General features: G+C 41.7%; 1 protein-coding gene across 6 annotated transcripts in view; it reads left to right on the plus strand.

The window, feature by feature from the left end:
• The first annotated feature begins 4,936 nt into the window (after window positions 1–4,936).
• Window positions 4,937–15,574, plus strand: part of NBEAL1 (neurobeachin like 1) — a 93,816-nt gene continuing 83,178 nt past the window's right edge. For 2 of the 6 annotated variants that reach the window (XR_012044308.1, XM_072874318.1), the window contains exon 1: window positions 5,493–6,275. Coding sequence is in view for 3 of the 6 variants with exons in the window: in XM_072874318.1 (XP_072730419.1) it covers window positions 6,225–6,275 (51 nt within the window). In the remaining 3 variants the exon portion in view is untranslated. Of the gene's footprint in view, window positions 5,055–5,380; window positions 5,433–5,489; window positions 6,276–15,574 lie in introns of those variants that run through there. The other 4 variants (XM_072874317.1, XM_072874316.1, XR_012044310.1 and 1 more) reach the window with 4 other exon arrangements.

The raw sequence follows: 15,574 nt of genomic DNA on the forward strand, positions 1-15,574 counted from the left end.
GGTCTTTTGTTTAGCCAGGACCTCACACTATTTGTAGACATGAACTCATGTTGACCCTCTGTAGCACAGAGAAGTAGCAACCTTCCCTAGGGTCTGGGATTAGAAACCAGAAGAGAGACACATTATGTTAAGGAGTCTACAACCCATTCAGTGTGCAAGTGGGCCCCCACAAGTCTCACACATACTTTAACAGCACACTGTTTACACAACACTGCAGGATCTTTAAAACTCTGCTTTCAAGTTTTACAACACTAGCCATCATTCAGGTCTCTACGCCCTTTCTGTGTCAGGAGTTAGGCAGCAGAGTCCCTGGAGGATTCACAAGGTCACAGGGAAGGGCACAGCCTTGGTTTCACATCCCACTCAGAAGCAGGCACTGTGCTGCAGCCAACATCTACCTTCTGGGAGGCCACAGTGCTAACATTTTGCTAGAATCCCACCTCTAGCAGCAGTTGGAGCTTTCCTAAGCCCATTTCCCTTTAGTTACTTTCCTTCATTTGCACCCTTCCCCAAACCAAGAGGAGTTAACCTGCCAAATCTGACAGAGTGCCCATATGCCCCAAGTTGCTATAGCAGGCATTCTTGGGACAACCTTACCCTGTCAGCTGAGAGGGAATTAAGTTCCAACAGATTGCCATAGACTACCAACACCTACACATATTTAAACCTTGGTTGCTGCCATGTTTTTTCTTTTTTCCTGACTCACTGATTGCTTTCAGGAGCCATGCTGCAGATCCAGATCTGCTGAGCACTGCAACATAAGGAAATCATTCATTAAACAACTTCTTAACTAAAGCAGAATGATTTGAAGTGCAAGTATGGTAACTTCACTGATCACTGGCAATAAGATAGTGGACAGTAAGGGATGGTTTACTTTGCATTATAAAAGTGTTCTTCTTCCTCCATCAAAACGGACTTTTCACTCAATCTTGTGCAGTAACAACTGGTGTCTTAGAGCACCTGCAAAATAAAGACACCTGTAGCATGAGTCTACACATGCTAGCTCTAGCATAGCTAACCTCCCTGACAGCAGAGGACAGGGGCAGTTCTACGCCTGAACACCCGTCCATGAATCTTTACAGGCTGTTGGAGCTTGTAAGAACCTAGGCAGACCAAAGCATATTAACACATACTATATATTTAGTCTGGAAGAGTCTCCAAGAAGTACCCTACACAAGAACATTCCTAGCACAGCTGCAAACTTAAGGCCTCTAGTAAAGGAGCGTACGCTGCAGAAAAGGAGCAGAAGAGATCAAGCCACTACCTGGGCCTTTTACAGCAGGGGATTCATTATATTGAAGCCCTCCTGTGGAAACAAGCTGAAAGGACAGAGAAGGACAAAAACATTCACCATGGTCCCAGGCTACCCTGGGGTAAATTCCTTCCTGAATTTAAGTCTGGTGAATGGCTTAACCTTGAATATATGAAAGCAGAGCAGCCAAGGGCCAGAGGGACTTAATACTATTAGCCAGACCATCACCTCCCAGCTTTAGCTGTGGCCGGTCTCCAACACTTTGAAAGAAAGCAACTAAAATCCCTAGATACCAGCTTATGTGTCAAGGGGCAAACAAATTCCTTCCCATTTCCAAATTTTGCAAATAACTAACAAGCCTTGAACTATCTGGGGTACAACACGAATATGGTGACAGAAGGAAGATTAAACACTAATTATGTTTGCTGGCTTACCCAACAGAACAATTGCACACTCATTTTGTGCAATCATAGCTAGAGAGACTCAAGGCAAGTGATCCTGTGCTGCCCTCAGCAAAACACCATCTCAGAGGCCTTGGCATCTTGCACGGGCCAGCTTGCTCCTTTCCAATAGCCACACCAAATGCAATCTCAGATTAATTTGGCTTGAATGCCTAGAAACTAGCATCCACAAAGTCCTATTTCTTCACATACAGAAAAAGGTATTTTGATAGTGGGAGTTTTACACCCAGCTGCTAAGGCCACTTGCTTACTTAGAATGTAAAGATTACTCCTTGCTTCTCTACAAGGGTCTGTTTGTAAAGGACGATGGAAGAGTTGAGAGACAGGTTCATTTCTAAGCCTATTTCAGGTCTTTATTGTTAGTAAACAAAGCATTAGCCCTAAGACATCAAGCAAAACCTCAGATAAAAGCTTTGCCTTAGACCTGTCTCAGTATGATTTTTGCTGGCCTGGGGCATGATGTTAGTAGAAGCCTTAGAGCCAGACAGCAGGTTTGAGAATATCTGAAAGTCAGATATAGATTTTTGTCTTTTTCATTTGGTTCTACAGAAAATAAGTATAGCTTAACAAGAGCATTACTATAAGGTGTGTGGTTTTTCCTGCCACTTCAGAGGTCCCTGGACTCAAAGCTGCAATCCAATGCAGCCAATTCCTTTGTTGAATCTTCCCTTAACCTCAAATTCATGCCTTCTCCCTATCCACACCCTTCTCTCTACCCATGCTGTTACCTGAACTTGCTGACTGACAAGTTCAGTCCATAGTAAGATGACTGAGTTACTAATATACAGCTACTGAAGAGAGATAAAGTACAAAACCACAAGTAAGGAACCAAGTAGGAGAAACAACCACTGTTGTAAACAGACAGTTACTACAAGACAGCACCTAAAGGACAATGAACTACAAACGAACACTGCATACCTGGCTATTTAAGGTCCATGAAACAATTGGTACATAATCATAGAAGAGAAGGTGATGAAAAGGCTAATAATTAGCTTTCACAGCTGGACCAATCCATAACACATTTTAAAGTAGCCATACATAGCTGGTAATGCTTCTTTGTACATCTTCCTCCATTCTTTGACTTCCATATCCTTAGCTGAGCCTTTATGAAAGTAAGTACACTGAAATATAAATTCACCTAGAATTATACAACACCTGTGGAGACAAAGCTGTAGCCCATCTTTCTCCACTGACCTCTCTCATTCTTGCTCATATTTGCCTGTGGAAAAGAACTCATGGTGAATACTGAATGTCTGTCTGTACCAACAGGGAGAGACTAAACTTGACTCACACCCAGTGATGCAGACATACACAAAGCCACTTTAACAACTTTACAGTGAGCTACCTGGCTTAGGAAAACCTCTAGAAGGTCAGACCAGGAGACTACTCACCCTGTATACCACTGGAACAGACTGTCCTGTTGCAAAACACAAATGCTTTACTTTCCCTTCAGAGCACCTATATAAGGCAAGAACTGCCTACATAAGCAGTAGTGATTGCCGAGGCCCACTGGGATAACTATGTCACTACAACTCCAACAGAGTGGAAAATGGCTGCGTGATAGTCTGTGAGCATTCTAATTATGTGGGCGGCAGCACTTAACAAGGGAGGAGTCTCCCATTTCTATCAGAGGATGGTTTTTTATTGCTTCATTAGAGCCTGTTGCAGGACTATCTATATGTGGGAGCAGCTGCTGTCACTTGCAAAAGTCAGTAATGCAAGAAAGCAAAGCAGTATCTCCAGGGAGGATTGGGGTTTCTACGTGGCTTTGCTTGGGCCTGACTTCTTCAAAGGGAGCGAGTTGTAAGAAAAGTTTGAAATAGGCTGCTGTTTAGTCTAGAAAAGGCTGTAAGAAGATGTGATGATAAAAATTTGTAACTCAAAAAGCGCGCTACAGCGAGCTTCCTTTTCCCATCTTACTGTGGAAGGGACAAATAGCAATGGTTTGCATTTGCTTTAAAGGCGATGCAGGTTGGCTGTTAGGGAAGAGCTCCTAGCAGTAACTCAAGCCCTGAGATAAGTCCCTCAGGGAGGAGGCAGAATCTCTTCTGTTCCTGGAGGCTGTTCACAGAGGGGTCCAGGGTGGTTTAAGCATAGTGGATCCTGCCCTGGGGACAGAGCTGGACTCTGATCTCTTGTTTTTTTCTTGATGGAAAAAATTATGTCGCAACCTCAAGGCGGGAGACTATTGTGGCTAGCAGCAAGTACCAGAGCACATGTATCACATAACTAAAAATAATTTTACAGACTCATTTTTGTTAGCATCCCTCCATCCGTGCTAGGAACTGTGTTTAGATATTGCAGTAAAAAATACTTCTCCCATTCGCACACTGCTGATCCACATGATACAACACCGAGCACAGATTAGTCCTTAAATTTCTCCAGGAAAACTTCACTGATCTTCTAAAAGCAAGACAAATATGCAAAGGCATGTTGCAGGGACTGATCTCAGACTGTCTCTGGGCTCTTGGTGATGCTTATCCATCCCTAGCAATTTTTTATACACCAGACAATATAATAATATTGCACAGTCAGTTCCTGTGCAAAGGGTTACCAAACCTCGCATGAAAACATTGCAGTGGTGTGGAAATCCCCTGCAAAGGAGTCCACTGTGCAACGAATGGCAATGAATGCTTCATCGTGTGGAGCTGTATGAGATTTAACCAGGTGAGGAGATGAACCAGCAGCAGAAGTACCAGGGCTGCAGCCGGAGGTTGCAGGGCTGTGATTCTCCCAGCAAACTGGGGAGAAGCCCAGGTCTCCTTAAATCTTCCTTCTCCCTGCTTTGGAGCCTCACACAACGCTAATTTCCAGCCCCACTTCCCAAGGGAGCAGACGGACACGGAGGGAAGCCCGCGCCCCGGGGAGCGCCCTGCCAGGCACGCTAGAAGTCGCGTTATTGAACGAGCAGGAGGAAAGTCCTTTGCTGGAGCGCTCTGCCTCAGGAGGGTCAGCACACTACCGGTATGCTTGCAAAGAGCCACACCAATAAGCTGAGGAATGTCTTTTCACATTTCTCCTTTAGAAATCTAACTTATTTTAGGAGCGTTTTTAGTCCTACGCAAGCTCTGCATGCGAGGTATGGGCTGCTTTAAAGCGGTAGCGGATTGTATGCGTCTGTATACCCGCGCTCCTCAGGCAATGCAGGCAGGCCTCTCTGGAGCGTATGTAAAATACATGTATGTATGTGCTTGATAACCGTTATCACTCGTAAAACAGTCTGCAGGTTTCCTGAGATGCTCTGTCCCACAAGGATCGGGAATGCCGATCCTTTTACGGGCAAACAGACTCCTCGCGCGGCAGACGAGCGCGACGCTTGACAGGGACCGGCTGCTCCTCAGGTGAGGCGCCGTGGGCTGCGGCACGGCTCTGCCGCCGAGGCTGCCCGCCGGGGCTGCCCGCCGCGGCCCCGGCCCCGGCCCCGGCCCGCCCCCCGCGGCTCCCTCCGGCCCCGCCAGCGGCCCCGCACTGCTCTGCGGGACGCTGCGCCACGGCCGCCGGACGGGCGGTGGAGCGCACGCCCGGGCGCTCCGCCTGGAGGTAGCTGCTCCCCTTCGCCTGCCCGCAGCCAAGATGGCGCCGGCGGCCTCTCCGCCCCTTGGCGGCGGCCCGGGGCGTGTGCCGGAATGCGGGCGGGGCGGGCGATGTGGCGAGGCCCGGCCCCCTCCGCCGCCCGGCTGCCGCGCGGCGTTGCCCGGCCGCCATACGCTGTGGCCTGGGTAGGCTGCGGGGAGAGGCCGCGGTGGTGCGGGGGGAGCTGAGGGAGGCCGAGGGCGCGGTAGTTGGCGGCAGGGGACGGGGAAGGCCGCGGCCGGCGCCTCTGCCTGGGCAGCCGCTGCTCTGCGGGAGACGCCGCTGCCTGGGCCCTCCGGGCTCTGGGGCCGGCTGTGGAGCCCGGGGGTGGGGGAACAGGGCGGCGGCTGTCACTGCCGGGCCGGGGCCCCGGCGTGCGGGGGGCGGCCGTCCCCCCCCGGCGGGAGGATAAGCCGTGTTACCACCGCCGGCTCTCCCCGCGCCCTCAGGGCTCCGGCGTCCCCTCTCAGCAGCCCTGCTGCTTCCTCCCCGCAGACTCCCTGCAAAAAAGAGAAAGCGCCACGAAAATTAGAAACCAGACTTCTCCGTCTTAGGGGTGATAATGTCAGAGACGAAAGCAATGCGACCTGCCGCCGCGCAATTCCCGAGGTCGTCTGGGGGCTTTAAGTACGGATTTGTTTTTTCCTTCCTCCACCAAAGGCCTGAAGGGTATGTTTTCACTTTCAGAGATTAAAACCGAAGCAGCGCTGGCGAAGAACGGACATGCTTGACACTTGTCTGCAGTTGCTTGTGTTGTGCTACGTTGTTTACCCGAGAAGGAGAGACTGAGACCCTGTTATTTTCATCCTTGACTTCTTCTCGGGTTATGATATAACTGTAATAATAAAGCAAAAACTGCGGAAAGAGCACCTGGGAACTGAGCATGGTAGGATCTTGAATGAAAGTAGCTGGTATTGACGAAAAGAGGAGGGGAAGGAATGGCATCCCGAGAGAGGCTGTATGAGCTTTGGATGCTTTACTGCAGTAAGGTAAATATTTGGCGACGGAGGGGGGGCGGGGGGGGCCGTGTTTGTGTGTCTTTTTCCTCTTTTGTGTGGAAGTCAGGTATTTAAAATGTATCCGTAACATCTTTTAACACATTTTTTTTTTCTTAGAAGTTGCGTAGACTTGTCTAGCTTCTGTAAGGATATAACTGCACTTCTTAGATTATTTACAACCTCGTCTCTTGATTTGCTGTTCAGGTTGGGCTTTTTTGTGTGTGAGGTGTGAATTGCACAGTGTGCATGGCTCAGCTTAAGCAGTTATTGTAGCTATATCTTTTAACTATGTGAATGCATATGTTCACATAATTCTTTGTTTTGTAGGGCCATGGCATTAAGATATATTGTATTAACTTAATTTACTGCTGTCTAGTATTTAGCTTTACACTTACTGTTTTCTGTGCAGTTCCAATTTCATTTAAACTATATTAGCAAAAGCCTTCCCAAAGAGCAGATTTATTAAGTTATTCCTGAGTCTTCCTTTGCTGGTTATCACCATAACATCTAAGTAATCCATTAATAATAATGAATTTCCTTCACCTGGCAGGAATGTTATTGAAATACTGTCTAGTTTCCATTTGCATTTTACAGTGTAAAGCAATTTATATGGACCTATGTTTAAAGTATAGGTCCTAATTGCTGCCAGGTGTGCTGAGTATGTAGACAAATTGCATTGCAGATTATCTAAATAGATATCTGTAAAATAAGGAACATACAAAAAAACCTGTAAAGGCAGGGGAAAGGTCTGGCCTACAGTCATATAGGAACTCAGTGGCAGTGGCAAGGATAGCTTTTGGTGGCCTTATTTCTCTGGTTTTGTTTTGCCTTTTCTCTTTGCAATCTCATGCTCCGTATGTATCACAGTTTCTTTAACTTTTCAAACCAGTAGGACATTAAGGGTAGAACAAACATTCTCTTGTTCTTCCGAGTTCATTTCTAGAGAAGGCCCACCTCAAGAGCATAGAATGTGAGATCTTAAGTACAGACAACGCAAGTCCACAAAACAGTCTTAATTGTAGGTTTTCTTAGTTTTTGTGTGTGTGAGTTTGTAACTCTAATGCTCTATATGTAGTTAAAAATAAAACGAGTGCAAACATAACGGCATGGTATGGCTTCTTACTGCCACCCGCAGGGGTGATCTGTTGGGTTGAAACATACTTGCATAGACCTTTGCCTTTTAAACTAATGTAGTAATGCCAATGGCAGTAGGAAATGGATTAGCTCTGGAGGATATGGATGTTTTGCCAGTGAGTTCATGGATGTGAGAAGAACAAAGACACTTGGAACAGACTCCAAGAATCTAGGCTTTCCTCAGCTTTGGGAGGTACAGGGCTGCAGAGATGAGCCAAGCTCTGAATTTCTTTGCTCAGCTGGTCTTTGTCTCTTTCCTCCCTAGTTCTTTATAAAATTATTTTGTCTGTTTTATACCTTCTCCTTTGCTTGAACCTTTCATTCAGATTGTATGCTTTCCATCTCCATGTTGTCCACATGCTAGCAGGAAGTTTGCATCAATAAAGGAGTGCTAGTTAAAATGTGTGCTTAAAGGATATTTGGTTTCTTTATGGGAATGATGTGTATGCAGTTTTGTCAGCTCTCAGGTGGTGGAGGATGGACTATTAAAAAAAAACCCCAACTTTTTATATACTCAGCCTCCATGAGCTGTCTGTGACTTTTTTGGCCTTTTTTCTTCCAGACCCATATATTAAGGGCAAAGTTAGGTGGATTCATATGTTGATAAGGGCTTGTTCTTAAGTAGGAAAATATATTTTTAAAAAATAAAATAGCTTGTCTTCAAAATTTGAAGGCAACTAGAGTGACTCCAAAAAAGGAGTCTTCACTTTTTCAAAAAGTGCTAGACACAAAACTGATTTTTCCTTCTCTCACTCTCAACTGGTTCAGGTTGCATGAGGCAGGCATCCAGCATAAGTGTTTCATCTTGGATTAAGTCTGGTGAAGTTAAGAGCAACTGAAGAAGCTAGGTCTTAGGATGTAAAATGTTGTGAAGCCTTAATGTAAATTAGACTGCTCAGTCATGTATTGAAAACATCTGTGTGCTGTACTTTGTTCTCCTTGGAGCATCTAGCACAATGGGAAGGTGTAGCAATAAATAATCACCAGTGACAGGATATAGTGGTTTAGGGAGAAGTCTCTTTATACCTGGGACTGCCCAGTGAAGTGTAGTATCATATCCTGTATGTTGCACTGTCATGACTTTGTTGTGGCTGACATCCTGGGAAGGAAAGCTAGGCAATTTCTCCAAACTACAAAATCTGCTGGAGAGTCACAGTTGAGTAAAGTGGGAATTCGTTGTGCCACATTCCCAAATATGCGGCTTTAGCTTTTGCAGCCTTGTTAGCTAAAGAGGCAGTGAAATCCAAGCTCTGTTTTTGTGTGATGCTTCAGATTGTTGCTAATAAGTAGCCTTGTTTGTCTTGCCTTTTTTAGATAATCAGGTCCTTCGTGATAGTATGTTAAATATAGCACCCTGTGCTGCAGCAGCAAGGCTTTTCACGGCTTTAAGGTGATAGATAATGCTGTGTTACCATCTATCCTGGGTCATGACTCTTGTTCTTTGTGATCACTTGACATCTCTGGCAGCTTTAGGTGTCAGTTGCAACAATTACTTTTGTGCAAAGTAACATTAGGAAGGCATTTCTCTATTTTCATTGCCTCTTGTGCAGTTTAGCAATTGGAGATTTGGGCAGACAGCAGCATGTAACCAGGATCTCTGCAGAAGCGGTCTTTGGATGACACCATGTATGAGGTGGTTTCTTTTTCTTTTTTTCTTTCTATTAAGATTATGTTTGAGTGGCTGCAAAAGTTCATTTTTAGTTGGTATTCAGTTGTTTGTCATCTGGCAGTTTCTAATTTAAGGTTGGGGTTTGGTTTTGGATTTTTTTTTCTGCTTCTGTTCCCCTAAAAGCTATCCTGTAGGGCAGTAGCTACAAAGCTGCAAATTACAGTCTGCTGTTTAAGATGCCCAATGAAAGTGGTAGCCAGACATGATTTATGATGCTTCTGATGTTGCATGGAAGCAGCTTAAAAATTCGTTAGATTTAGTGAAGTTTAGATCTGAGCCACTGGGGTTGTATCACAGTATTGTATTGTTAATAGTCTGAGCTGTTCCCGCCTTGAGTTTTTTGTTGTTTTTTTTTCTTTTTTTAAAATGATGATGTCAAACTTTCTGCAAAGAAAGCATTGTTAAGGATGCAGCTTGCTGGCATGTTTTTTGATAATTTTCAGTTTCAGATTTTTTCCTTCTGTTCCATTCTCTATTAATGTACAATGCTGTTACTTGCTTGAATATTGATATGGATGTAATCTGCTGTCCTCTCATCCAAATGTAGGAATGTGTGTATTTTAAGATAATTTAATTACATGTAGAGTAGGTAACACAGGTCCTTTCTATAGAAGTCACCAGGAAAAATTTTCTCCAGTAGGCTAGGTAGACAGTGGTGGTATCAAGCATATTGATTGTCAGTTCAAAGCCTTCAATAACCTACACAGGAGCACGAAACACTTCTTATAAGTGTATATGCAGAAATACCTAAAAATGCTTTACTAACGTAAGTGTACAGCAGCAGAAGAGGTGAATTAGGTGAATTGAAGTAGTCTGGGAAAAGGATATGCTTTCATGTGTATCTGTGACCTTTTCATGTTCATGTGACTCAGGTAATCTCTACCAGTTTTGCCTTGTAGCCTTAGACCAGCATGGCTGTAATAATATTACTATTGTAATATTAGTTGATTAACCTTTTTTTAGATGTTAATTATGTATCAGTATACAAAATTAATTTGTGTTTTGTAATCCTCTGAAGTGTGTATTACTGCAGATTCAAATTTAAGAGATTCAACCTCTATCTTACCTGTAAGATTTTAACTGTGTATTTCATCTCCTGCAGTTGTTCTGGTAGGTATTTCAGACTCTTAGACATAAAGCATGTCAGGATTTCTGATATTTTGGATTTTACTCAGAAAGTGATCAGATGCCCTTTTATATGGAAAAAGATTTTTCTCCTCTATCAAAAAAAAAAAAAATCCCCAGTTGCCTTCAGGAGGGGTTTCAAAGTCATAAATGCAGGCACTTCGCTGCCATATGCACTTTGGAAAATCTTCAGTTTTCCTTGTATTACAACAGTTCTGACCTTTTTCTTATGCTCTCGTTTTCAGTAAAGCCCTGATTTCATTTAAACACTGCCTTATCTTGTAGGTGATACAGTAGTTTGAAGGGAAAGCTGTGTATCTGTTCTTCAGCCAGCTTCTAGCCTGTGCTTCACATTTCAAAGAGGGAACATTCAATCTTAGTGTCATTAATACAGCAGGGACTCTGTGTGTTAGCAGTTGTAAAGCTAATCATAACGTTTTGGTCTTTACTAATGCAGATAGCTGAGACAATCACATCCCTTGCTGTGTTGAGAGCAGGAGACTTGTGTATAAACTGTCACCTTAAATGTGCTTTCTTATGTTGTGCCGTATTTCTCATTTGTTTTTACAAAATCTGATTGTATTGAGATAAATATGTTGTCGTTTTCTCTCTGGCATAGTGAGGGATATCTATATATTATAAATATCCTCTTGTTTAATATTGTAGCATGGAAAGAGATGTGGTACTTTTTTATAGGAGAGCATTTTCTATACTAGATCAAAAGCTGGACAGAAAAAAAACATTAAATGTGACTATATGCGTTATCCTAAAAATGCCCTAAAGTGGTTAAAGTCCTGTTACTTTGAGTTGTTTCTTCCTCATCTGGGGTCCTTACAGGAATCAAAAGAAGACTCAAATGAGAAAATAAGTGGTCTTGGGAGGAATCATGATTTCTTTGTTAGTCAGGAGCAGACCACTGTGACGAGTGAAGCGCTACAAACTGTGGTGTGCTAGCAGTGCTAGCTTTTCTGTAATTACATGGCTGTCTCTACAGAAGACCATTGCAATGCAAATACTTAGAAGCTGAAGCTTTAACATATAAACATGTGCGTTTAATTGGCTTGAGTTAAACTTACATTCATATTTGGAGGACTAAACAGGTCATTTAAATTAATGTGTATTCTGTGTTGTAAGTGAGAAGAGTCTGTGATACAGAATAATTTCCATTCATTCCCTGTTTCCGTGTCTTAATCCTAACATACTATACAGAATTGAGATAAATTTGACCTTGAATTGTGAGAATAAATTTATGTGCCTTTCATCCTTTCAAGGATGTGCTCCTTGGGGGGAATTCTGTTAGCATCAGCCACCTTGTGTTGGGCCAAAACTAACATAAAAAGGGGGTGATCTTGATAGTCAAAAAAGTTGGCTTGGAGTAAGAACATACCAGTTTTCTCAGAGTGTGGTGTTACGGTCTTCCTAAGCTGACCTACTAACAGGCTGTCACTGACAAAAGGAGTACTGCTGTATTGTCAGCATCCCTTCACTACTGTTTTACAAAGCACTGCCTCCCAGACATTATTTTATAGTTCAGTTGAATCCCTCAGTCACCTGCATCAAAAGATTGGGGCATTTAATGTGATGTTCAGCAAGTGACAGCAAAGGTATACCTTCCAGAAGAGTATTATGAAATTACAAGGGATGGTTCATCAGTATATATTAAATAATGTAAGTTTTTGCTTGTAAGAGGTTTTTAACCTCTGTCCCTGTATAAAACTGGAGAGTATTTGTAAATAAACAAAAAAATTTTATGAACACATCAGCTTTTAGACATGACTATTGTAGGGCTGCATAAAGCAGTATGATTGAACTGGATTTGTTCACCTAAATGATGTTGTAATTGTGGTTTTAGCAAAATTATGCTTAGTTGTGATGAGATGCATGTAATTCAACAAGAATATAATCTTTGACGTTAAACTGTAAGCCCCATGTGAAACACATGACCTTTGCATCCCAAATATGATCTCATACTGACAGCTTGCACTTGTCCTCCTTCTTGTGCAATTGCTGATTTGTCAGTGATTCATATCGCATCGCTATATATCACCTTTGTTACATTAGATAAAGAAGTATTCAGCTTACGGCTAGATGAATGCTTGAGTAAACCAAATGTTCAGTAAAAGTAGTTTTTCATAAGTCACTGTCATGTAAATTCATGCCTCTGGTGAAACTAGTGAGTGAAGATTTATTAAACAATTGCTGTGTAAAATACCTTTTCTGCAGATTGTTTTAAATAAATCCCTGCATTCTGAGGGAGTGTAACTTGTAAAAGAGCATGTCACAAGTCACTTGTGGCCATGTGTTGGTGAAAATATCTTTGTTCTGTCTTTATGAGATGCTGAACTACGAATGGATATAGATAAACAAGAACAGTGGGTCTTCAATTCTGAATTTACTGTCTGCTATTTAAAGTGATGTCTCATAGTCCAAGAACTAACATAATTCTGATATTTACAAATATAGAACTTTTCATAGAAATAACTGATGTGTATATACGAGACATTAGTCTTGTAACTTATAGTAGCTGTTACCTTCCTTAATTATGGACCAGAGTGACCTTGTGCTCATGGTTGTTCAGATACAGAACAGGGACTCTGCCACAGAGAATGGAGACATCAGGTTGAAATGAGACAGCAGATAAATCTAAACAGAGAGAGATGTAAGAAAACGATAACATTTTGCAAGCTATGGAGAAATTATTTTTGTTTATCATTCTGTAATATATTTGGCAATATATACATGTAGCTGCTACCTTTAGGTAAAGAAGCGTCTGAGGTTTGTCTGTGCTTTTGCTGTAAGATTCAGGCTCTTACTGGTGTTCAGCATGAGGTTGAAATTCTATGCGTCCACAGGTTTGTGGATTAGTGCTTTACAGAATTAATGAGAAACATCCAGTTCTGAACATACCAACAAATGTATTTCAGATCAAGCTTTTACTGAAATGAAAGAAGCAAGTGTCTCTTAAATGGAATGATTTATCAGAAAGCTAGAAACACAGGCTTCTGGTTCTGTGTGTTTATGTACTCATATGAGAGCGAATTTAACAAACAGTGGGCTGTTGTGTGGTATCTGAGTTATGGCGCTTTTAACTGGGTCATCTGGTTTGTATTGGGGGATAGCATGTGTCCTGATAGAAGAATATTGCAGAATCAACTCAAATATGCAATATGTTGGTGCTGTAATACAGAAATGGGAGAAAGGCTTGCCAGCTGCCTGTTGAACAGCATTGTAGCTTAATGCCTGAATCCAAATGCTGTCAATAGATACTGTTAAAATATTTACAGGCTTCAGAAAGGTTAAACAGCTGCCATAGAAGAGAGAAGAGCTTCTTTAATTACTGAGCTTTCCTTGATGAAAGAAATACACATAAGAAGGAAAAAACTTACCAAAACATGCACACATCTCAACAGTACAGATAAGCATCTTTTTTTTTTTTTTAAAGTAATTTGTTCAGATAACTTTTCCAATTTATCTTCTAGTAAATGGGAGGTGCAGTACAGGAGGATGGGAGATACAACAGGAAACACCAAGAAATGAAAACTATCCTTGATCATTCTCATCATAAACGCTGTTTCAAGTTTGACTTCTCACTAAGGCTCCTCCATGCATCTGCAAATCTAAACATGAGCAGTTAGATTTCTGTGGTGATAAAATATTTGTGTGTGTTGATGCTTTCTCTGATATTTAAAGGACTTAGGATATTCTGTTTGTCTGATTTATGATTTGAGGTTTGCATGTACCTATAGTAAGCAGCAGGAATAAGTGGCATTAAATAATTGTTTGACCATTGAGCAACACTGCTAACTATGGCTGTGTAAAATTAGGAATTAAATTTAACTGTAAGAATGACTAATTATACTAGTATCTAAAAGCAGAGCATATTTTAAAACAGTGAGGATATTTAAGAGGTTAAATTCCAAAGGCTTTTAAGGGTTTTGAATGATTTATGTAAAGGACATTTGAGGGAGGCACAAACAAAACCTCAAAATAAATTCATGGTTAAATACTCCTCTTACATAGCAGAAAGAGAGCATAAAATCAAAGCAGATGCTAAACCTTTATTTATCTACTAGATAGCAATTTAACATAGAAAATACACTTTTATTTAAATAACCAGTCCTAGTAATTCTGGCTTTTAGACTGAAGTTGGGGGTGGATAGGGATGAAGACAAATTTTTGAGGACGTATTCCTGAAGTCTGAATGAAAACAGTGAATGAGTTTGCTTTTAGTTATTAATGTAAGGAGAATTGGTACTCTTTTTATTGTCAATCATCATTCACCAGAATCTGCCTAAGAACCTGTAGGATTATCCCATAAGACATTTGAAAACTAATAAGGAAGTGAAGACAAAGGTTGAAAATGTAGCACTTGCATTGGAAAGAAGAATTTAGCATTAATGCCAGAAACGTCTGCAAAAAGCAAAGTGAAAATGAAGCAGTTTGAGTTTAACTCCTTTAATAAGATAGCAAGATTATTCTTTTAATATTAGTAATAATTTTAGGAAAGTGTCATACTTTCATATGGTTTACTGCCAGTTTTCACTTGGAATGTGGAAGGAGAATTTAGAAACTGAAAAAAAGTTTTAAAAGTTAGTGAAACTTCTTACTCTACAAGTGTCATGCAAAAAGAGTAAATGCTTGGCTTCTGTGGAACAGTGATTGGAAATGCTAACCGACACTATATGTGGAGCATCAGCCCAGAGTTTCCAGTGACATAATCCTCATAAGTTTTGTAGAAAGTGGTTGTGGTAGATGCAGGCTGCTTGTAAGTTGCCTTACCAACTCTGTCAATAAATGTTTGGCTAATGCATTAAATTATATAAAACTTGGTATTTGTTTACCTGTTTTTTTGCTGAACTTCAGACTAGCTGGAATGAACAGTTTTCTTGATAAATGTCCGAAGCTTTGTGGAAACTGTAGGCTAAATGGTTTAGCATGTTCTGAGAAACAAGGAAGGACAAGGTATTATTTGTTGTTCCTGATTTTTTTTTTTTAAATAACCATTTTGACTAGATCTGTAGTGTTCACATCCTCTCAAGGGCAAACTTGGAATTTGGGAGAGAAAATACCATGATGAGAAGGATAGTCCTTTAATATTTGTTGTGTATAATAACCTAAAATACAAAATAAGGCCTCAAAAATGGCAATGAGTACAGTGGCTCAGGTATGACTGCATACAGTTTTTTCTCCACAGGACCCTGCATCATTCACTGTACTGGATGGGTAAAGCTCTTGGGTATAAAGCAGGGTATAGAGAACAAGGGTGTTATTTGCAGAAATCTGACCTCATTATTTACCTGTGCTAATCATTTAAAAACTGTACCAGCAGAAATGCAATGGATGCCAAACAGCAGTTGCACAA

The sequence above is a fragment of the Ciconia boyciana genome, chromosome 10 (genome assembly GCF_034638445.1).
Source record: "Ciconia boyciana chromosome 10, ASM3463844v1, whole genome shotgun sequence".
NCBI lineage: Eukaryota > Metazoa > Chordata > Aves > Ciconiiformes > Ciconiidae > Ciconia > Ciconia boyciana.